The sequence below is a fragment of the Coregonus lavaretus genome (genome assembly GCF_964263955.1).
Source record: "Coregonus lavaretus genome assembly, chromosome: 11".
NCBI lineage: Eukaryota > Metazoa > Chordata > Actinopteri > Salmoniformes > Salmonidae > Coregonus > Coregonus lavaretus.
The window spans coordinates 59,668,491-59,693,488 of record NC_139998.1 but is presented as its reverse complement, the minus strand read 5'-3'; the positions used below and the strand labels follow the sequence as shown (position 1 = coordinate 59,693,488).

Below are 24,998 nucleotides of genomic sequence, written 5' to 3'. Positions count from 1 at the left end.
TTACTAAGTGACCGGTCAGGAGTAGGACTAAGTGACTGCGGGTGAAGAGCAAAATCATCGACTAAAGCATTTTAATTCAGGAATTAATTCTAAATATTTTTATCTGTGCTTAGTAGCAGAGGCTTTATGGCTTTGCCATCAACCAAAAACATCTAGAGAAACACACTTCTGGCAAAAGGTTTACAACACCTGCTCATTCAAGGGTTTTTCTTTATTTTTACTTTTTCTTACATTGTAGAATAATAGTGAAGACATAAACTATGAAATGACACATATGGAATCATGTAGTAACCAAAAATGTGTTAAACAAATCAAAATATATTTGAGATTATTCAAATAGCCACCCTTTACCTTGATGACAGCTTTGCACACTCTTGGCATTGTTTCAACAAGCTTCACCTGGAATGCTTTTCTAACAGTCTTGAAGGAGTTCCCACATATGCTGAGCACTTGTTGGCTGCTTTTCCTTCACTCTGCCGTCTGACTCATCCCAAACCATCTCATTTGGGTTGAGGTCGGGTGATTGTGGAGGCCAGGTCATCTGATGCAGCACTCCATCACTCTCCTTCTTGGTAAAATAGCCCTTACACAGCCTGGAGGTGTGTTGGGTCATTGTCCTGTTGAAAAACAAATGATAGTCCCACTAAGCCCAAACCAGATGGGATGGCGTATCGCTGCAGAATGCTGTGGTAGCCATGCTGGTTAAGTGTGCCTTGAATTCTAAATAAATCACAGACAGTATCACCAGCAAAGCACCATCACACCTCCTCCTCCATGCTTTACAGTGGGAAAAACACATGCGGAGATCATCCATTCACCCACACCGCGTCTCACAAAGACACGGCGGTTGTAACAAAAAATCGCACATTTGGACTCCAGACCAAAGGACACATTTCCACCGGTCTAATGTCCATTGCTCGTGTTTCTTGGCCCAAGCAAGTCTCTTCTTATTATTGGTGTCCTTTAGTAGTGGTTTCTTTGCAGCAATTCGACCATGAAGGCCTGATTCACACAGTCCACTCTGAACAGTTGATGTTGAGATGTGTCTGTTACTTGAACTCTGTGAAGCATTTATTTGGGCTGCAAGTTCTGAGGCTGGTAACTCTAATGAACGTATCCTCTGCAGCGGAGGTAACTCTGGGTCTTCCTTTCCTGTGGCAGTCCTCATGAGAGCCAGTTTCATCCTTGCGCTTGATGGTTTTTCCGACTGCACTTGAAGAAACTTTCAAAGTTATTAAAATGTTCCTAATTGACTGACCTTCATGTCTTTAATGCAGGGAAACTTAAATCCGTTCTACCTAATTTCTACCAGCATGTTAAATGTGCAACCAGAGGAAATAACTCTAGACCACCTTTACTCCACACACAGAGACGCATACAAAGCTCTCCCTCGCCCTCCATTTGGCAAATCTGACCATAATTCTATCCTCCTGATTCCTGACTACAAGCAAAAACTAATGCAGGAAGCACCAGTGACTCGGTTAATAAAAAAGTGATCAGATGAAGCAGAAGCTACAGGACTGTTTTGCTAGCACAGACTGGAATATGTTCCGGGATTCTTCCGATGGCATTGAGTACGCCACATCAGTCACTAAGATCGAATCGTACTACACTGGCTCTGACGCTCGTCGGATGTGGCAGGGCTTGAAAACTACTACAGACTACAAAAGGAAGCACAGCCGCGAGCTGCCCAGTGACACAAGACTTCCAGACGAGCTAAACCACTTCTATGCTCGCTTCGAGGCAAGCAACACTGAAGCATGCATGAGAGCACCAGCTGTTCCGGATGACTATGTGATCACGCTCTCCGTAGCCAATGTGATTAAGACCTTTAAACAGGTCAACATTCACAAGGTCGCAGGGCCAGACGGATTACCAGGACGTGTAGTCCAAGCATGTGCTGACCAACTGGCAAGTGTCTTCACTGACATTTTCAACCTCTCCCTGTCTGAATCTGTAATACCAACATGTTTCAAGCAGACCACCATAGTCCCTGTGCCCAAGGACAATAAGGTAACCTGCCTAAATGCCCGTAGCACTCACGTCTGTAGCGACCCGTAGCACTCACGTCTGTAGCCATGAAGTGCTTTGAAAGGCTGGTCATGGCACACATCAACACCATTATCCCAGAAACCCTAGACCCACTCCAATTTGCATATCGCCCCAACAGATCCACAGATGATGCAATTTATATTGCGCTCAACACTGCCCTTTCACACCCAGACAAAAGGAACTCCTATGTGAGAATGCTATTTGTTGACTACAGCACAGCGTTCAACACCATAGTGCCCTCAAAGCTCATCACTAAGCTAAGGACCCTGGGACTAAAGACCTCCCTCTGCAACTGGATCCTGGACTTCCTGACGGGCCGCCCCCAGGTGGTAAGGGTAGGTAATAACACATCTGCCACGATGATCCTCAACAAGGGGGCCTCTCAGGGGTGTGTGCTCAGTCCCCTCCTGTACTCCCTGTTCACCCATGACTGCATTGCCAGGCACGACTCCAACACCATCATTAAGTTTGCCGATGACACAACAGTGGTAGGCCTGATCACCGACAACGACGAGACAGCCTATAGGGAGGAGGTCAGAGACCTGGCCGTGTGGTGCCAGGACAACAACCTCTCCCTCAACGTGATCAAGACAAAGGAGATTATTGTGGACAACAGGAAAAAGAAGAGAACTGAGCACGCCCCCATTCTCATCGACTGGCTGTAGTGGAGCAGGTTGAGAGTTTCAAGTTCCTTGGTGTCCACATCACCAACAAACTAACATGGTCCAAGCACACCAAGACAGTTGTGAAGAGGGCACGACAAAACCTATTCCCCCTCAGGAGACTGAAAAGATTTGGCATGGGTCCTCAGATCCTCAAAAGGTTCTACAGCTGCACCATCCTGACTGGTTGCATCACTGCCTGGTATGGCAACTGCTCGGCCTCCGACCGCAAGGCACTACAGAGGGTAGTGCGTACGGCCCAGTACATCACTTGGGCCAAGCTTCCTGCCATCCAGGACCTCTATACCAGGCGGTGTCAGAGGAAGGCCCTAAAAATGGTCAAATACTCCAGCCACCCTAGTCATAGACTGTTCTCTCTGCTACCGCACGGCAAGCGGTACCGGAGCGTCTAGCCAAGAGGCTTCTAAACAGCTTCTACCCCCAAGCCATAAGACTCCTGAACATCTAATCAAATTGCTACCCAGACTATTTGCATTGCCCCCCCCCCACCTCTCTTTTACGCTGCTGCTACTCTCTGTTTATTATCTATGCATAGTCACTGTAATAACTCTACCTACATGTACACTTTACCCCAGTTACCTCAACTAACCGGTGCCCCCGCACATTGACTCGGTACCGGTACCCCCTGTATATAGCCTGTATATTGACTCGGTACCGGTACCCCCTGTATATAGCCTGTATATTGACTCGGTACCGGTACCCCCTGTATATAGCCTGTATATTGACTCGGTACCGGTACCCCCTGTATATAGCCTGTATATTGACTCGGTACCGGTACCCCCTGTATATAGCCTGTATATTGACTCGGTACCGGTATCCCCTGTATATAGCCTGTATATTGACCCGGTACCGGTACCCCCTGTATATAGCCTGTATATTGACCCGGTACCGGTACCCCCGGTATATAGCCTGTATATTGACCCGGTACCGGTATCCCCGGTATATAGCCTGTATATTGACTCGGTACCGGTACCCCCTGTATATAGCCTGTATATTGACTCGGTACCGGTACCCCCTGTATATAGCCTGTATATTGACTCGGTACCGGTATCCCCTGTATATAGCCTGTATATTGACCCGGTACCGGTACCCCCTGTATATAGCCTGTATATTGACCCGGTACCGGTACCCCCTGTATATAGCCTGTATATTGACCCGGTACCGGTACCCCCGGTATATAGCCTGTATATTGACCCGGTACCGGTATCCCCGGTATATAGCCTGTATATTGACTCGGTACCGGTACCCCCTGTATATAGCCTGTATATTGACTCGGTACCGGTACCCCCTGTATATAGCCTGTATATTGACCCGGTACCGGTACCCCCGGTATATAGCCTGTATATTGACCCGGTACCGGTACCCCCTGTATATAGCCTGTATATTGACCCGGTACTGGTACCCCCTGTATATAGCCTGTATATTGACCTGGTACCGGTACCCCCTGTATATAGCCTGTATATTGACCCGGTACCCCCTGTATATAGCCTGTATATTGACCCGGTACCGGTATCCCCTGTATATAGCCTGTATATTGACCCGGTACCGGTATCCCCTGTATATAGCCTGTATATTGACCCGGTACCGGTATCCCCGGTATATAGCCTGTATATTGACCCGGTACCGGTACCCCCTGTATATAGCCTGTATATTGACTCGGTACTGGTACCCCCTGTATATAGCCTGTATATTGACCCGGTACCGGTACCCCCTGTATATAGCCTGTATATTGACCCGGTACTGGTACCCCCTGTATATAGCCTGTATATTGACCTGGTACCGGTACCCCCTGTATATAGCCTGTATATTGACCCGGTACCCCCTGTATATAGCCTGTATATTGACCCGGTACCGGTACCCCCGGTATATAGCCTGTATATTGACTCGGTACCGGTACCCCCTGTATATAGCCTGTATATTGACTCGGTACCGGTACCCCCTGTATATAGCCTGTATATTGACCCCGTACCGGTACCCCCTGTATATAGCCTGTATATTGACCCGGTACCGGTACCCCCTGTATATAGCCTGTATATTGACCCGGTACTGGTACCCCCTGTATATAGCCTGTATATTGACCCGGTACCGGTACCCCCTGTATATAGCCTGTATATTGACTCGGTACCGGTACCCCCTGTATATAGCCTGTATATTGACCCCGTACCGGTACCCCCTGTATATAGCCTGTATATTGACTCGGTACCGGTACCCCCTGTATATAGCCTGTATATTGACCCGGTACTGGTACCCCCTGTATATAGCCTGTATATTGACCTGGTACCGGTACCCCCTGTATATAGCCTGTATATTGACCCGGTACCCCCTGTATATAGCCTGTATATTGACCCGGTACCCCCTGTATATAGCCTGTATATTGACCCGGTACCGGTACCCCCTGTATATAGCCTGTATATTGACCCGGTACCGGTACCTCCCGGTATATAGCCTGTATATTGACCCGGTACCCCCTGTATATAGCCTGTATATTGACCCGGTACCGGTACCCCCTGTATATAGCCTGTATATTGACCCGGTACCGGTACCCCCTGTATATAGCCTGTATATTGACCCGGTACCGGTACCTCCCGGTATATAGCCTGTATATTGACCCGGTACCGGTACCCCCTGTATATAGCCTGTATATTGACCCGGTACCGGTACCCCCTGTATATAGCCTGTATATTGACCCGGTACCGGTACCTCCCGGTATATAGCCTGTATATTGACCCGGTACCGGTACCTCCCGGTATATAGCCTGTATATTGACCCGGTACCGGTACCCCCTGTATATAGCCTGTATATTGACCCGGTACCCCCTGTATATAGCCTGTATATTGACCCGGTACCGGTACCTCCCGGTATATAGCCTGTATATTGACCCGGTACCGGTACCCCCTGTATATAGCCTGTATATTGACCCGGTACCGGTACCCCCTGTATATAGCCTGTATATTGACCCGGTACCGGTACCCCCTGTATATAGCCTGTATATTGACCCGGTACCGGTACCCCCTGTATATAGCCTGTATATTGACCCGGTACCCCCTGTATATAGCCTGTATATTGACCCGGTACCGGTACCCCCTGTATATAGCCTGTATATTGACCCGGTACCGGTACCCCCTGTATATAGCCTGTATATTGACCCGGTACTGGTACCCCCTGTATATAGCCTGTATATTGACCTGGTACCGGTACCCCCTGTATATAGCCTGTATATTGACCCGGTACCCCCTGTATATAGCCTGTATATTGACCCGGTACCCCCTGTATATAGCCTGTATATTGACCCGGTACCGGTACCCCCTGTATATAGCCTGTATATTGACCCGGTACCGGTACCTCCCGGTATATAGCCTGTATATTGACCCGGTACCCCCTGTATATAGCCTGTATATTGACCCGGTACCGGTACCCCCTGTATATAGCCTGTATATTGACCCGGTACCGGTACCCCCTGTATATAGCCTGTATATTGACCCGGTACCGGTACCCCCTGTATATAGCCTGTATATTGACCCGGTACCCCCGGTATATAGCCTGTATATTGACCCGGTACCGGTACCCCCTGTATATAGCCTGTATATTGACTCGGTACCCCCGGTATATAGCCTGTATATTGACCCGGTACCGGTACTTCCCGGTATATAGCCTGTATATTGACCCGGTACCGGTACCTCCCGGTATATAGCCTGTATATTGACCCGGTACCGGTACCCCCTGTATATAGCCTGTATATTGACCCGGTACCGGTACCTCCCGGTATATAGCCTGTATATTGACCCGGTACCGGTACCTCCCGGTATATAGCCTGTATATTGACCCGGTACCGGTACCCCCTGTATATAGCCTGTATATTGACCCGGTACCCCCTGTATATAGCCTGTATATTGACCCGGTACTTCCCGGTATATAGCCTGTATATTGACCTGGTACCGGTACCTCCCGGTATATAGCCTGTATATTGACCCGGTACCGGTACCTCCCGGTATATAGCCTGTATATTGACCCGGTACCGGTACCCCCTGTATATAGCCTGTATATTGACCCGGTACCGGTACCCCCTGTATATAGCCTGTATATTGACCCGGTACCGGTACCCCCTGTATATAGCCTGTATATTGACCCGGTACCGGTACCTCCCGGTATATAGCCTGTATATTGACCCGGTACCGGTACCCCCTGTATATAGCCTGTATATTGACCCGGTACCCCCTGTATATAGCCTGTATATTGACCCGGTACCTCCCGGTATATAGCCTGTATATTGACCTGGTACCGGTACCTCCCGGTATATAGCCTGTATATTGACCCGGTACCGGTACCTCCCGGTATATAGCCTGTATATTGACCCGGTACCGGTACCCCCTGTATATAGCCTGTATATTGACCCGGTACCGGTACCCCCTGTATATAGCCTGTATATTGACCTGGTACCGGTACCCCCTGTATATAGCCTGTATATTGACCCGGTACCCCCTGTATATAGCCTGTATATTGACCCGGTACCGGTACCTCCCGGTATATAGCCTGTATATTGACCCGGTACCGGTACCTCCCGGTATATAGCCTGTATATTGACCCGGTACCTCCCGGTATATAGCCTGTATATTGACCCGGTACCGGTACCTCCCGGTATATAGCCTGTATATTGACCCGGTACCGGTACCTCCCGGTATATAGCCTGTATATTGACCCGGTACCTCCCGGTATATAGCCTGTATATTGACCCGGTACCGGTACCTCCCGGTATATAGCCTGTATATTGACCCGGTACCGGTACCTCCCGGTATATAGCCTGTATATTGACCCGGTACCTCCCGGTATATAGCCTGTATATTGACCCGGTACCGGTACCTCCCGGTATATAGCCTGTATATTGACCCGGTACCGGTACCTCCCGGTATATAGCCTGTATATTGACCCGGTACGTCCCGGTATATAGCCTGTATATTGACCCGGTACCGGTACCTCCCGGTATATAGCCTGTATATTGACCCGGTACCGGTACCCCCTGTATATAGACTGTATATTGACCCGGTACCGGTACCTCCCGGTATATAGCCTGTATATTGACCCGGTACCGGTACCTCCCGGTATATAGCCTGTATATTGACCCGGTACCTCCCGGTATATAGCCTGTATATTGACCCGGTACCGGTACCTCCCGGTATATAGCCTGTATATTGACCCGGTACCGGTACCTCCCGGTATATAGCCTGTATATTGACCCGGTACCTCCCGGTATATAGCCTGTATATTGACCCGGTACCTCCCGGTATATAGCCTGTATATTGACCCGGTACCTCCCGGTATATAGCCTGTATATTGACCCGGTACCGGTACCTCCCGGTATATAGCCTGTATATTGACCCGGTACCTCCCGGTATATAGCCTGTATATTGACCCGGTACCGGTACCTCCCGGTATATAGCCTGTATATTGACCCGGTACCCCCTGTATATAGCCTGTATATTGACCCGGTACCGGTACCTCCCGGTATATAGCCTGTATATTGACCCGGTACCGGTACCTCCCGGTATATAGCCTGTATATTGACCCGGTACCTCCCGGTATATAGCCTGTATATTGACCCGGTACCGGTACCTCCCGGTATATAGCCTGTATATTGACCCGGTACCCCCTGTATATAGCCTGTATATTGACCCGGTACCGGTACCTCCCGGTATATAGCCTGTATATTGACCCGGTACCTCCCGGTATATAGCCTGTATATTGACCCGGTACCGGTACCTCCCGGTATATAGCCTGTATATTGACCCGGTACCGGTACCTCCCGGTATATAGCCTGTATATTGACCCGGTACCGGTACCTCCCGGTATATAACCTGTATATTGACCCGGTACCGGTACCTCCCGGTATATAACCTGTATATTGACCCGGTACCGGTACCTCCCGGTATATAGCCTGTATATTGACCCGGTACCGGTACCTCCCGGTATATAGCCTGTATATTGACCCGGTACCTCCCGGTATATAGCCTGTATATTGACCCGGTACCCCCTGTATATAGCCTGTATATTGACCCGGTACCGGTACCTCCCGGTATATAGCCTGTATATTGACCCGGTACCGGTACCTCCCGGTATATAGCCTGTATATTGACCCGGTACCTCCCGGTATATAGCCTGTATATTGACCCGGTACCGGTACCTCCCGGTATATAGCCTGTATATTGACCCGGTACCTCCCGGTATATAGCCTGTATATTGACCCGGTACCTCCCGGTATATAGCCTGTATATTGACCCGGTACCGGTACCCCCTGTATATAGCCTGTATATTGACCCGGTACCGGTACCCCCTGTATATAGCCTGTATATTGACCCGGTACCTCCCGGTATATAGCCTGTATATTGACCCGGTACCTCCCGGTATATAGCCTGTATATTGACCCGGTACCTCCCTGTATATAGCCTGTATATTGACCCGGTACCTCCCGGTATATAGCCTGTATATTGACCCGGTACCGGTACCTCCCGGTATATAGCCTGTATATTGACCCGGTACCGGTACCCCCTGTATATAGCCTGTATATTGACCCGGTACCGGTACCTCCCGGTATATAGCCTGTATATTGACCCGGTACCGGTACCCCCTGTATATAGCCTTTATATTGACCCGGTACCGGTACCTCCCGGTATATAGCCTGTATATTGACCCGGTACCTCCACCTCCCGGTATATAGCCTGTATATTGACCCGGTACCTCCCGGTATATAGCCTGTATATTGACCCGGTACCGGTACCTCCCGGTATATAGCCTGTATATTGACCCGGTACCGGTACCTCCCGGTATATAGCCTGTATATTGACCCGGTACCGGTACCTCCCGGTATATAGCCTGTATATTGTTGTTCTTACTGCTGCTCTTAAACATTTTGATACTTTTATTTCGTATTATTTATATTGTTTTTCTTTTTCTTTTTTGGTGGGGGGGTATTCTTTCTTAAAACTGCATTGTTGGTTAAGGGCTTGTAAGTAAGCATTTCACTGTAAGGTCTACACCTGTTGTATTCGGCGCAGGTGACAAATGAAATTTGATTTGATTTAAAGTAATGATGGCTTGTCATTTCTCTTTGCTTATTTGAGCTGTTTTTGCCATAATATGGACTTGGTCTTTTACCAAATAGGGCTATCTTCTGTATACCCCCCCCCCCCCTACATGATTCCGTATGTGTTATTTAAAAATGTTGACACATTAGTACATCTCACTACAGCTAATTTCATTTGAATTATTATATGGATTATAATACGTTTATATATTTGTAGGGGTTGATGCATTTTTCGTTATGACAAATATGGTCTGTGATTTTGAGTTAGAAATGTAAAACTTTAGAGTACTTAAGCATCGAATACATTGCAATAACATAACATAACATGCCATTTAGCAGACGCTTTTATCCAAAGCGACTTACAGTCATGTGTGCATACATTTTTGTGTATGGGTGGTCCCGGGGATCGAACCCACTACCCTGGCGTTACAAGCGCCGTGCTCTACCAGCTGACCTACAGAGGACCACAAGTTTGCCCTTTTTTGGCCATTAGGCTACACTTTACAATAGGACTCAACTCTGACTGACCGCAGCATCTATCAGTAGTCTAAACTGTGGTACAAACTGGGGGATTCTTCACACCTAGCCCAGCTAGTAGATCATCACACCTAGCCGAGCTAGTAGATCATCACACCTAGCCGAGCTAGTAGATCATCACACCTAGCCGAGCTAGTAGATCATCACACCTAGCCGAGCTAGTAGATCATCACACCTAGCCGAGCTAGTAGATCATCCTTTTGGAAATGAATGTTTACGCTCTCCCCTATTGCACTAGAGTCCTGCATCAGGCAAAAAATATCCGCTGCCAGCTATTGTGAAAGAATACTTGTGGATCTTGTTGATTTCCTCTATTGCTTCAAGCGTCACCTTCAGATGGATGTGTGGTTTCAGAGAGAAGCCTCACATGTCTCTCTGTCTCAGTCTCATGTCTCCCTCTCTCTGTCCCTCTGTCTCACATGTCTCCCTCTTTCTGTCTCACATTGCTCCTTCTCTCTGTCCCTCTGTCTCTCTGTCCCTCTGTCTCACGTCTCCCTCTCTCTGTCCCTCTGTCTCACATGTCTCCCTCTCTCTGTCCCTCTGTCTCACATGTCTCCCTCTCTCTGTCCCTCTGTCTCACGTCTCCCTCTCTCTGTCCCTCTGTCTCACATGTCTCCCTCTTTCTGTCTCACATTGCTCCTTCTCTCTGTCCCTCTGTCTCTCTGTCCCTCTGTCTCACGTCTCCCTCTCTCTGTCCCTCTGTCTCACATGTCTCCCTCTCTCTGTCCCTCTGTCTCACATGTCTCCCTCTCTCTGTCCCTCTGTCTCACGTCTCCCTCTCTCTGTCCCTCTGTCTCACATGTCTCCCTCTCTCTGTCCTCTGTCTCACGTCTCCCTCTGTCTCACATGTCTCCCTCTCTCTGTCCCTCTGTCTCACATGTCTCCCTCTCTCTGTCCCTCTGTCTCACGTCTCCCTCTGTCTCACATGTCTCCCTCTTTCTGTCTCACATGTCTCCCTCTCTCTGTCTCTCTGTCTCATGTCTCTCTCTCTATCCCTCTCTCTCTGCCTCAGGTGCAGATGATGAGCTGATATTTCTAACTCCCTGTCTCTCTGTCTCACACCCTCTCTCTCTATCCCTCTCTCTCAGGTAAGTTTCTAACCCTCTGTCTCACTGTCTCTCTCTCTCTCAGGTGTGGATGAGATTTGAGCTAATGTTTCTAACCCTCTGTCTCACTGTCTCTCTCTCAGGTGTGGATGAGATTTGAGCTAATGTTTCTAACCCTCTGTCTCACTCTCTCTCTCTCTCTCAGGTACGGATGAGGTTTGGGCTCAAGTCCCCAGTGAAGACTATCGAGGACTTCATCAAGCGCTTCACCCCCAGCCGTCTCACCTCCAACTCCAACAGCAGCAGCTCTTCCAGCCTCAACCGCTCCTCCCACCGCGAATGCTCCAGTGTCCTCTCCTCCCCCTCCGCTGAGAGCACCCTGACTAAATTAGACGAGGAGCATCACCCTGGAGGTCCGGGGGGTTTGGAGCATGCCTTCTCCTCTGTCCCTCCTCACACTACCGAGGGAAAGCCTGGGGCCCTGGAGGAAGGCGAGCTGCGCTACGAGGCAGAGTCACCTGACGAGGCTGCCCTGGTGTATGCGGCGCGGGCCTATAAGTGTTGTCTGGTTGGCCGGCTACCTGATCAGGTGACGGTGGAGCTACCTCACCTGGGGAAGTTGAGCTTTGAGCTGCTCCACACTCTGGGGTTTGACTCCACCAGGAAGAGGATGTCTGTGGTGGTGAGACACCCTCTAACAGACCAGATCACCGTCTATACTAAAGGAGCTGACTCTGTCATCATGGACCTCATCACACTGCCACCTACAGGTAGGAGGGCCTCACAGCAGGCCAGGGGAGGGGAGGTAGAGGACTCGTCAATATGATGCCTGGAGTTATTAGGTATAATCTGACCTACAGTGTCTTCAGAAAGTATTCCAGAGTTAACCAACCTTTTAATCTCCTCCTCCCTGTACACTGTCTTCAGAAAGTATTCCAGAGTTAACCAACCTTTTAATCTCCTCCTCCCTGTACACTGTCTTCAGAAAGTATTCCAGAGTTAACCAACCTTTTAATCTCCTCCTCCCTGTACACTGTCTTCAGAAAGTATTCCAGAGTTAACCAACCTTTTAATCTCCTCCTCCCTGTACACTGTCTTCAGAAAGTATTCCAGAGTTAACCAACCTTTTAATCTCCTCCTCCCTGTACACTGTCTTCAGAAAGTATTCAAACTTATTCCACATTTTGTTTTACAGCCTGAATTGAAAACAATTTCTCACCCATCTACACACAATACCTCATAATGACAAAGTTAAAACATGTTTTTAGAAATATTTGCATATTTATTGAAAATGAAATGCATCTAATTTACATAAGTATTCACACCTCTGAGTCAATACTTTGTAGAAGCACCTTTGGCAGTTATTACAGCTGAGAGTCTTTCTGAGTAAGTCTCTAAGAGCTTTCCAAACCTGGATTGTGCAACATTTGAACAATTTTCAAGTCTTGCTGTAGATTTAAGTCAAAACTGTAACTCGGCCGCTCAGGAATATTCACCGTCTTCTTGGTATGCAAATCCAGTGCAGATTTGGCCTTGTGTTTTAGGTTATTGTCCTGCTGAAAGGTGAATTCATCTCCCAGTGTCTGGTGGAAAGCAGACTGAACCAGCGTTTCCTCTAGGATTTTGCCTGAGTTTAGCTCCATTCCGTTTCTTTATTATCCTGAAGAACTCCCCAGCATACCCATAACATGATCCCTGGCCGAGTGCCGAGGAACTCAGCATTAAGGAGATAGATGTGGGTTAAGGCCCTGCGATAGACTAGCGTCCTTCCAGGGGGTGTACTTGTACATCAAGCTGCCCCACGCTCCTGCCCTATGAGCCGTTCCGACTTGTACAAGCCAAGGCTACCTACCTTACCATAACTTGATGCTGCCACCACTATGCTTGAAGATATGGAGAGTGGTACTCAGTGATGTTATATTGGATTTGCCCCAAACATAACACTTTCTATTCAGGACAAAAAGTTAATTGCTTTGCCACATTTTTTGCAGTATTACTTTAGTGCCTTGTTGCAAACAGGATGCATGTTTTGGAATATTTTTATTCTGTACAGGCTTCTTTCTTTTCACTCTGTCATTTAGGTTAGTATTGTGGAGTAACTACAATGTTGTTGATCCATCCTCAGTTTTCTCCTATCACAGCCATTAAACTGTGCAACTGTTTTAAAGTCACCATTGGCCTCATGGTGAAATTCCTGAGCGGTTTCCTTCCTCTCCGGCAACTGAGTTAGGAAGGAGGCCTGTATCTTAGAAGCATTGGAAAACCTCCCTGGTCTTTGTGGTTGAATCTGTGTTTGAAATGTACTGCTCGGCTGAGGGACATTACAGATAATTGTATGTGTGGGGCACAGAGATGATTTAGTCATTCAATAATTATGTTAATTAAACACTATTATTACACACAGAGTGAGTCCATGCAACTTATTATGTGACTTGTTAAGCACATTTTTACTCCTGAACTTATTTAGGCTTGCCATAACAAAGGGGTTGAATACTTATTGACTCAAGACATTTCAGCTTTTAATGTTTAATTAATTTGTTTTAAAAAAGTAATTAAAAAAACATAATTCCACTTTGACATTATGGGGTATTGTGTGTAGGCCAGTGACAACAAATGTCAATTTTAAATTCAGGCTGTAACACAACAAAATGTGGAATAAGTCAAGGGGTGTGAAAACTTTCTGAAGGCACTGTACGAGGAGGAGGAGATTAAAGGGTGGTTGGGGTAGTGGTCTGTTTGTGTGGCAGGGGAAGGGTAGTCTGGTCCCAGGTCTGTTTGTGCTCTGTAACCAACTTCAATGGTCATTGTCATACATGCACAAACGACTCTGGGACCGAGATGGGGAAAGGAGTGGTCAATATGATACTTGAGCAGGGTTGTGAGATTGTAGGTTGGGTTACCTCTTGATGGTGATTTAATGTTGTCATAGTGATAATTCTGTAAGGATGTTGACTTGCAGGTGGTGGTGACGTATTTAGGGATTCTGTTGATGTTAACCAACTCATGCAGTTGTGCTGAGGGTTGTATCTATGTGTGTCTGTCTGGGTGGTGTGTAACCTACAGTCTACTGTGTGTTAGCCTATCTGTAGTACTGAGATGTGTAATCTGTGTGGTCGGCCTTCTTTACTGTCAGTAGACTTCATTCTGCAGTAGGATTGAGTCTTGTCTGTGGTCCAGAGTGATAGATATAATCTCCACGTGGGGACAGAGGCTGGCTCGGTCTTCTCACACCTGGACAAATGGAATAGATTCTCACTACAGTAGCACCAGTCAATCTCTACTACTGATTCATTACTTTCAATTATAGGTAGTTTCTGTGAAAAACAACGGCGTTGTCACATCTTGATAACCCTGGATGTTTAAAACGTTGTGTTACCTTGTCTGAACCATGGCCAGGTGAGTTAGGGGATGTCTACTTGTAACCTTGTCTGGCCAGGTGAGTTAGGGGATGTCTACTTGTAACCTTGTCTGAACCATGGCCAGCTGAGTTAGGGGATGTCTACTTGTAACCTTGTCTGGCCAGGTGAGTTAGGGGATGTCTACTTGTAACCTTGTCTGGCCAGGTGAGTTAGGGGATGTCTACTTGTAACCTTGTCTGGTCAGGTGGGTTAGGGGATGTCTACTTGTAACCTTGTCTGGCCAGGTGAGTTAGGGGATGTCTACTTGTAACCTTGTCTGGCCAGGTGAGTTAGGGGATGTCTACTTGTAACCTTGTCTGGCCAGGTGAGTTAGGAGATGTCTACTTGTAACCTTGTCTGGTCAGGTGAGTTAGGAGATTGACGAGGAGGTCTTGGTTAGATGGTAAGATTGTATTCACCGTCCACCAATACCATTCCTGCACACCAGCAGGGCCCAACACGGTACTGTAAAATTAAAATGGGTACTGGCACCCATTTCAAGCACTGATTTACCCTAAGTGTTTCTCCCTCTCCCACCAGCCTGCCTTGTGAAGGTGGGGTACGTCTGTCTGGCAGTCTGGCTGGCAGTCTGGCTGGCAGTCTGGCTGGCTGGCTGGCTGGCTGGCTGTGTCTGGCTGGCTGGCTGGCTGGCTGGCTGGCTGGCTGGCTGGCTGGCTGGCTGGCTGGCTGTCTCTCTCTCTAGCTGACGTGGAACTAAATGGCTCCCAGGGCTAATGTCATGATACTTGTATGGTATTATTAAAGATATTGATTGCAATTCATTTCTTGCAGTAAAACTGTAAATATGAATTTATTCTCAAGAGAAGACAGGTTAAACGTTAAAAAAGATTTAAGGTTATTTTACTTAATAGTCCTGATCATAAAGTCCTAGACGATATCCAAAACAACAACAAACTGAACTCATACATATTCAGTTATTTAAATAGTAAAGTCATGTCTTTCTACTCTATCCCACAACTCATTTTACTGATCTGGGAAAGTCGTTAAACTGATCTGGTAAAGTCGTTAAAGTGATCTGGTAAAGTCGTTAAAGTGATCTGGTAAAGTCGTTAAACTGATCTGGTAAAGTCGTTAAAGTGATCTGGTAAAGTCATTAAACTGATCTGGGAAAGTCGTTAAACTGATCTGGTAAAGTCGTTAAAGTATTCAATCATTTAGCTGTGTATTTCAGATGGAATCAAGACATGTACCAGAGGGCAACACAATAGAGCTTGTTCTGCCAAAACTATTTCAGGGGCATGTCCCCCCCCGGACCCCCACATCCCAGAACTCCCTGGCTGGCTACTTTTCTATCTGGCTGGCTACTCCATGTACTTCAGGAAAACGCTGAAGACAGCACAAACAGATCTGGGACCAGCCTCGGTCGGCAGTAGGTTCACTCTAGTAAAGCTATGACCAAATGGACAAGAAGAATGTTGTCATACCACTGAAACTTCTGGGTGCCGGGTTTGATTGAATAGGGAGGTAATGACTGTAATTACAGCTAGATTAATGGTCTGTTGAAACCAGACTCTTAAGAGCTGAGTCAGAAGCAGCCGGTGACAACTCAGCACGTGGGCTGGTTGTGGTGATGTGTGAGAAGTGCAAGACGTTATAGAAGAATCTGTTACTGAATATCACTTTAGAAGTTTCCTAAATGTTTGGTGTGTGAGAAGTAACTTTCCTGCAAGAGACAACAGAAGGAGCCGATGTTGATGCAAACTTGCACAGGTTTATTTAGTTCCTCTTTCACTTTTCAGATGATTCCAAAGGGAGACGCCAAAGAAAGATCCTATACAAGACCCAGAACGACCTGAACCTCTACGCTGCGGACGGTCTCCGTACGCTCTGCATCGCCAACAAGGTAACACCGCTTCAGCAAGACACAATACCTCTTCAGCACAAATAGGGCTTTTGCAGGACTTTTATTTTTTTAAAACTATTTCCATCATTGAGCTCATTCAGGCCTGAAGCAAGGAAAACTGACTCTGTAGTGGACTGGCAAGCTTTCAGCCAATTGAGAAACGGATGTACTATCTCGATTCAGAAAAGCTAAATCAAGCTACTTTTTAAGATATATCTCTGCTGGTGATCCTTCTACATGTTGGAAAACAGTAACTGCACTGAAGCGTACAAATTCCTCTTCTCCCCTGCCTAAGCAAGTTCTGACTCTGGCATCATAACTGAGAAGAATGGAATAAGTGAAGCTTTGAATCGTTATTTTATCATCTCGGCAGGCTTTTTACTTGAGAGAAACGGTGGTTTAATTGACCCTGGTCAGTCCATGGACTGCTCTTCCCTCTGCCAGCCTCTAGCAGACTCTACGGTCGACCTGTCAACTTCTAGTGAATATTTGTTTTCATTTAAACAATTTACTATCTGTGATGTGCTAGAGATTGCTAAGATTGACGTAAAAACAAATCCACTTGGGCTGATATACTTGATCCATTTTTGCTGCAGCTCTCTGCCCCCCTGATTGCTGAATCATTAACCCATACGACTATATCTGGTACTATCCCCAAGGTTTGGAAGGCGGACCATGTACTCCCCCTTCACAAAGGTGGTGACCCTTGGGACCTAAATCATTATCGCCCTATTTCTAAACTTTCTCGCCCTAGCTAAAATATTAGAATCCTTGATTAATTCTCAGCTAAGATCTTGCTTATCTTTGGAATGTATTCTAAATGTACATCAGTCAGGTTTTAGACCAGGTGATAGCATTATCTCTGCTGCATCCCTAGTTAGAAATGTTGTTAACATTGTGGATAAAAGGCAACATTGTGCTGCCCTCTTCACTGACCTGTCAAAGGCTTTCAATATTGTTGATCACTCACTGCTGGTCCTCTGTAGCTCAGCTGGTAGAGCACGGCGCTTGTAACGCCAAGGTAGTGGGTTCGATCCCCGGGACCACCCATACATAAAAAATGTATGCACGCATGACTGTAAGTCGCTTTGGATAAAAGCGTCTGCTAAATGGCATATTATATTATATTACTGCTAATTCAGAGGCTTTCCTCAATTGGCCTAGACCAGGCTGCATGTAACTAACTGGTTAAAAAATGACTTGACCGATGGACCTCTATGTGTATCTACTGACTGTTAAACCAGGTTTCCTGGATATTGCGAAAGGTTCCATTCTGGGTCCTGTACTTATTACTGTTTACATTAACTACAGACTTGTCTGTAAAAAAACATAACCTGCCTGAACTACAGTCTGGCTTCATTGTGTTTTACAGAAAAACTTTATTGACTTGAAATTAGTACTGAATGCATGTAAAACTAAGTATATGTTGTTCTCTAGAGCGCATAAAAATAATTCTGATTTAAGCATATGTACTTTGGATGGTGTCCATATTGATCGTGTCCCTGCTTACAAATATCTGGGCGTCTGGATAGATGAAAAACTGTCTTTTTAAAAAGCGTATTGATGAGTTAGTTAAGAAGCTGAGAATAATAATGGGCTTCTTCTATAGAAACAGGTCCTGCCTCTCGCTACATAGTAGAAAGCAGATTATTCAGTCAACGTTCCTATCGGTCCGAGGCTATGGTGACATCATCTATATGAACGCAGCTGCCACTTCGTTAAAGTCGTTAGGTTCAGTTTATCATAGCGCACTGCGCTTTACTACGGGTGACAGGATTAGACTATGGTGACATCATCTATATGAACTACTGGTTTGGTACTCATCACTGTGTTCTCTATCAGAATGTTGGTTTGCCATCTTTGATGTCACGTAAGTTAATACGTTGCTATGTTTTCAAGTATAAAGCCCTTTTACAAAAAGTCCCACTGTACCCAACATCATTACTAAACTTTAGACATAAATCAGCTTTTAAGTTTTCTTGCACCTTAGTTGTGGAACAATCTTCTAAATGTTCTTAAATTGGATGTTTTGGTGCCTCAGAAAGCTGGTTGAGGACCTTATTACTGATTAATGTTTTTATGACTGTTTTTCTTTCTGCTTGCATTTTGTATTTATATTGATGTGTGTATTTTCTGTAATTTCTGTAATTCAGGGCTCATCTGTAAAAGACACCTTGGTCTCAGTACGACTCCCTGATCAAATAAAGGACCTTGGTCTCAGTATGACTCCCTGATCAAATACAGGACATTTTCTTCCTCTGTGTGTGTGTGTGTGTGTGTGTGTGTCTGTGTGTGTGTGTGTTAGGTTATCACTAAGGAGGAGTATGCTGTCTGGTTGCGACACCATCTGGAGGCAGAGACGGCCATACAGGGAAGAGAAGAGCTGCTGTTTCAGTCAGCTCTGAGACTGGAGACTGACCTGCATCTATTAGGTAAGCTGGAGGGAGAGGGAGAGGGGTCTGCTGTCTGTCTGTCAGCTCTGAGACTGGAGACTAACCTGGAGGGAGAGGGAGAGGGGTCTGCTGTCTGTCTGTCAGCTCTGAGACTGGAGACTAACCTGGAGGGAGGGGGAGAGGGGTCTGCTGTCTGTCTGTCAGCTCTGAGACTGGAGACTAACCTGGAGGGAGAGGGAGAGGGGTCTGCTGTCTGTCTGTCAGCTCTGAGACTGGAGACTAACCTGGAGGGAGGGGGAGAGGGGTCTGCTGTCTGTCTGTCAGCTCTGAGACTGGAGACTAACCTGGAGGGAGGGGGAGAGGGGTCTGCTGTCTGTCTGTCAGCTCTGAGACTGGAGACTAACCTGGAGGGAGGGGGAGAGGGGTCTGCTGTCTGTCTGTCAGCTCTGAGACTGGAGACTAACCTGGAGGGAGGGGGAGAGGGGTCTGCTGTCTGTCTGTCAGCTCTGAGACTGGAGACTAACCTGGAGGGAGGGGGAGAGGGGTCTGCTGTCTGTCTGTCAGCTCTGAGACTGGAGACTAACCTGGAGGGAGGGGGAGAGGGGTCTGCTGTCTGTCTGTCAGCTCTGAGACTGGAGACTAACCTGGAGGGAGGGGGAGAGGGGTCTGCTGTCTGTCTGTCAGCTCTGAGACTGGAGACTAACCTGGAGGGAGAGGGAGAGGGGTCTGCTGTCTGTCTGTCAGCTCTGAGACTGGAGACTAACCTGCATCTATTAGGTAAGCTGGAGGGAGAGGGAGAGGGGTCTGCTGTCTGTCTGTCAGCTCTGAGACTGGAGACTAACCTGGAGGGAGGGGGAGAGGGGTCTGCTGTCTGTCTGTCAGCTCTGAGACTGGAGACTAACCTGGAGGGAGGGGGAGAGGGGTCTGCTGTCTGTCTGTCAGCTCTGAGACTGGAGACTAACCTGGAGGGAGGGGGAGAGGGGTCTGCTGTCTGTCTGTCAGCTCTGAGACTGGAGACTGACCTGGAGGGAGGGGGAGAGGGGTCTGCTGTCTGTCTGTCAGCTCTGAGACTGGAGACTAACCTGGAGGGAGGGGGAGAGGGGTCTGCTGTCTGTCTGTCAGCTCTGAGACTGGAGACTAACCTGGAGGGAGGGGGAGAGGGGTCTGCTGTCTGTCTGTCAGCTCTGAGACTGGAGACTAACCTGGAGGGAGGGGGAGAGGGGTCTGCTGTCTGTCTGTCAGCTCTGAGACTGGAGACTAACCTGGAGGGAGGGGGAGAGGGGTCTGCTGTCTGTCTGTCAGCTCTGAGACTGGAGACTAACCTGGAGGGAGGGGGAGAGGGGTCTGCTGTCTGTCTGTCAGCTCTGAGACTGGAGACTAACCTGGAGGGAGGGGGAGAGGGGTCTGCTGTCTGTCTGTCAGCTCTGAGACTGGAGACTAACCTGGAGGGAGGGGGAGAGGGGTCTGCTGTCTGTCTGTCAGCTCTGAGACTGGAGACTAACCTGGAGGGAGGGGGAGAGGGGTCTGCTGTCTGTCTGTCAGCTCTGAGACTGGAGACTAACCTGGAGGGAGGGGGAGAGGGGTCTGCTGTCTGTCTGTCAGCTCTGAGACTGGAGACTAACCTGGAGGGAGGGGGAGAGGGGTCTGCTGTCTGTCTGTCAGCTCTGAGACTGGAGACTGACCTGGAGGGAGGGGGAGAGGGGTCTGCTGTCTGTCTGTCAGCTCTGAGACTGGAGACTAACCTGGAGGGAGGGGGAGAGGGGTCTGCTGTCTGTCTGTCAGCTCTGAGACTGGAGACTAACCTGCATCTATTAGGTAAGCTGGAGGGAGGGGGAGAGGGGTCTGCTGTCTGTCTGTCAGCTCTGAGACTGGAGACTAACCTGGAGGGAGGGGGAGAGGGGTCTGCTGTCTGTCTGTCAGCTCTGAGACTGGAGACTAACCTGCATCTATTAGGTAAGCTGGAGGGAGAGGGAGAGGGGTCTGCTGTCTGTCTGTCAGCTCTGAGACTGGAGACTAACCTGCATCTATTAGGTAAGCTGGAGGGAGAGGGAGAGGGGTCTGCTGTCTGTCTGTCAGCTCTGAGACTGGAGACTAACCTGGAGGGAGGGGGAGAGGGGTCTGCTGTCTGTCTGTCAGCTCTGAGACTGGAGACTAACCTGGAGGGAGGGGGAGAGGGGTCTGCTGTCTGTCTGTCAGCTCTGAGACTGGAGACTAACCTGGAGGGAGGGGGAGAGGGGTCTGCTGTCTGTCTGTCAGCTCTGAGACTGGAGACTAACCTGGAGGGAGGGGGAGAGGGGTCTGCTGTCTGTCTGTCAGCTCTGAGACTGGAGACTAACCTGGAGGGAGGGGGAGAGGGGTCTGCTGTCTGTCTGTCAGCTCTGAGACTGGAGACTAACCTGGAGGGAGGGGGAGAGGGGTCTGCTGTCTGTCTGTCAGCTCTGAGACTGGAGACTAACCTGGAGGGAGGGGGAGAGGGGTCTGCTGTCTGTCTGTCAGCTCTGAGACTGGAGACTAACCTGGAGGGAGGGGGAGAGGGGTCTGCTGTCTGTCTGTCAGCTCTGAGACTGGAGACTAACCTGGAGGGAGAGGGAGAGGGGTCTGCTGTCTGTCTGTCAGCTCTGAGACTGGAGACTAACCTGGAGGGAGAGGGAAAGGGGTCTGCTGTCTGTCTGTCAGCTCTGAGACTGGAGACTAACCTGGAGGGAGGGGGAGAGGGGTCTGCTGTCTGTCTGTCAGCTCTGAGACTGGAGACTAACCTGGAGGGAGGGGGAGAGGGGTCTGCTGTCTGTCTGTCAGCTCTGAGACTGGAGACTAACCTGGAGGGAGGGGGAGAGGGGTCTGCTGTCTGTCTGTCAGCTCTGAGACTGGAGACTAACCTGCATCTATTAGGTAAGCTGGAGGGAGAGGGAGAGGGGTCTGCTGTCTGTCTGTCAGCTCTGAGACTGGAGACTAACCTGGAGGGAGAGGGAGAGGGGTCTGCTGTCTGTCTGTCAGCTCTGAGACTGGAGACTAACCTGGAGGGAGGGGGAGAGGGGTCTGCTGTCTGTCTGTCAGCTCTGAGACTGGAGACTAACCTGGAGGGAGGGGGAGAGGGGTCTGCTGTCTGTCTGTCAGCTCTGAGACTGGAGACTAACCTGCATCTATTAGGTAAGCTGGAGGGTTATTTGCTCAAATTTGGTGCCAAAGAAAGATTTTTCAATTTAAATAAAAAGCAGTGTATTGAGTCACACACAAACCCACCGACCTGCTACTAGTAACGTTACTTGTGTTGCCGGGTCAACAGTATGTTTCCCTGCTACTAGTAACGTTACTTGTGTTGCCGGGTCAACAGTATGTTTCCCTGCTACTAGTAACGTTAGTTGTGTTGCCGGGTCAACAGTATGTTTCCCTGCTACTAGTAACGTTACTTGTGTTGCCGGGTCAACAGTATGTTTCCCTGCTACTAGTAACGTTACCTGAGCTACATCCCTGCCGGCCATTCCCTCCCCTACCCTGGATGACACTGGGCCAATTGTGCGCCGCCCCATGGGTCTCCCGGTCGCGGCCGGCATAGGAAAAACAACACTCGTTAAACAGTGAGCATATTGAATAAATGAATCTATATATGGCGATACGTATTCTGTAATATTGACAGACCTTTGTTTGGTTGAGGTGCGCTCCCTTTCTTGTGTCCTGTCGATGGAAACTGTCAGATGTATGGTGTCCATGACAGAAACGTTCTTTCTAGCCTTGCGTTGGTAGAGTGATGTCATTCTTCAGCACCATTGTGGGTTGTGGAGTACAACGGCTGATGTAAGGTACATATCATTTAGAGATTATAATTAGAATGGAACCATACAATAGAATGGCCTTGTTCTTCATTCCCAGTTGGTGATTACATAATGATGTATTGTCCACTTCCCCCTCACTCATCAACTCACCCATTCTCCCCCTTTCTCCCCCATCATACTTTACTTCATCTGTTGTTATATGTGTGAAATTAGTTTCGGTATAGTTTAGGTTCAGTTGAGGCAATTATCGGGATGATTATCAACTGGCCAAGTCAAGGAAGGAGCGGGGCATGTCTTTTAAAAATGGCACAGTAATTAAATTAATTAATTAAATGTTATAATAATATAATATATAATATAATAGCAACACTTCATTTATCAATTATGATATATAATTATATGTAAATTTGGAACTCAATTCTGGGAGTTTCTAGGTTTTGCATTCGCAAACAAATTATTGGGATTTATCAAACTGTCGCACCCAACAAACATGGATACGCATGTTTTCATTGATAAATCAGAGCCATACTATATTTCTGAGCTCGTTCGTTACAACCCTGCCTGGGAAACGCCCTCCATTCATTTTTATTATTATTCTTTTTTTTAAAATAGTAATAATACTATTTTATTGTCAGCTGATAGGTGCCGTGAAATGTGTTGTGTTATAGGCACCCCTGTACGAAATTAGGATTAAGTGCCTTGCTCAAGGGCACATCGACAGATTTTTAACGTAGTTGGCTCGGATATTCCAACCAGCAACCTTCCTGTTATGGACCCAATGCTCTAACCCCTAGGCTACCTGCCGCCCACACCTCTTCAACTTTTATGGTAACAAAAACACCCTCATTTGCTGTATGATTAGGAGATGTTGGTACTGGGCAATGCCAGTTTCTAAAGCGCAATGGCAAATTTGATCACATTTCTGAAGAGGTGTGTGCAGAATGTTTTAATCTTTTTAAATGCATGCCACCTATAGACGGATTGGTTGTTTAGCAACCAAATCGATTCATGTACATCCTTTTTGTTGAATTCTCCAACTCCTTTCATCCTTGAATTAGTCCTTTTGGAAGTTGTTCTTGTTAAGCTGATGATTTTTGTCGACCCTCCTTTCCTTTGTTTGCTGAAGCTGAACTCTTTATCTACCAAACCTATTCATTTGAACATGTTGATTTCAACCTCTCCCTGACCGAGTCTGTAATACCAACATGTTTCAAGCAGACCACCATAGTCCCTGTGCCCAAGAAAGCGAAGGTAACCTGACTAAATGACTACCGCCCCGTAGCACTCATGTCGGTAGCCATGAAGTGCTTTGAAAGGCTGGTCAGGCCAGTACATCACTGGGCCAAGCTTCCAGAGGAAGGCCCTAATATGGTCAAAGACTCCAGCCACCCTAGTCATAGACTGTTCTCTCTACTACCGCACGGCAAGCGGTACTGGAGTGCCAAGTCTAGGTCCAAAATGCTCCTTAACAGCTTCTACCCCCAAGCCATAAGACTGCTGAACAGTTAATCAAATGGCCACCTGGACTATTTACATTGATACCCCCCCCCTTTGTTTTTACACTGCTGCTACTCGCTGTTTATTATCTATGCATAGTCACTTTACCCCTACCTACATGTACAAATTACCTGAACTAACCTGTACCCCCACACATTGACCCCTGTATATAGCCTCGTTATTGTTATTTTATTGTAACTTTTTTATTTTTTACATTTGGTTTTACTTTAGTAAATACTTTCTTAACTCTTTCTTGAACTGCATTGTTAGTTAAGGGCGTGTTGTATTCGGCGCATGTGACCAATAAAATGTGATTTTGATTTGAGAATAATTCATTTGAGCTCACTTTAATCCGTTGTTCAGGATGAGTAGAGGTGACTGACGTTTAGGCACTCTGAAGAAGACCTCAGCTTGACGTCAAAACGTCAGTCACCTGTACTCATCCTGAACAATGGATTAAAGTCAGCTAAAATAAATACTCTGCCTTTTTTGTTGAGTGATCCAACTAATTTCTACCTCAAATTAGTCATTTTGGAGATTTGGTAGAGAGTGTTTCATTATTTTTGACTTCCCCACAATATAATTGAAAGAGGAAGTGTGAACTCAAACATACCTTTCTCGCTAATAGGCTAACTCCACACATATTTCTGCTAAGAGCAGCTGTTTAGCTGGTTAAAGGCCCA

General features: G+C 47.5%; 1 protein-coding gene across 1 annotated transcript in view; it reads left to right on the top strand.

Annotated features, from left to right (window-relative positions):
* Window positions 1-24,998, top strand: part of atp10a (ATPase phospholipid transporting 10A) — a gene marked incomplete at its 3' end in the record, with an annotated part of 120,931 nt that overhangs the window by 52,431 nt on the left and 43,502 nt on the right. The window contains 3 exon segments of the mRNA XM_084172116.1: window positions 11,599-12,163; window positions 16,552-16,655; window positions 18,961-19,087. Of these exon segments, the coding sequence (XP_084028242.1) occupies window positions 11,599-12,163; window positions 16,552-16,655; window positions 18,961-19,087 (796 nt within the window).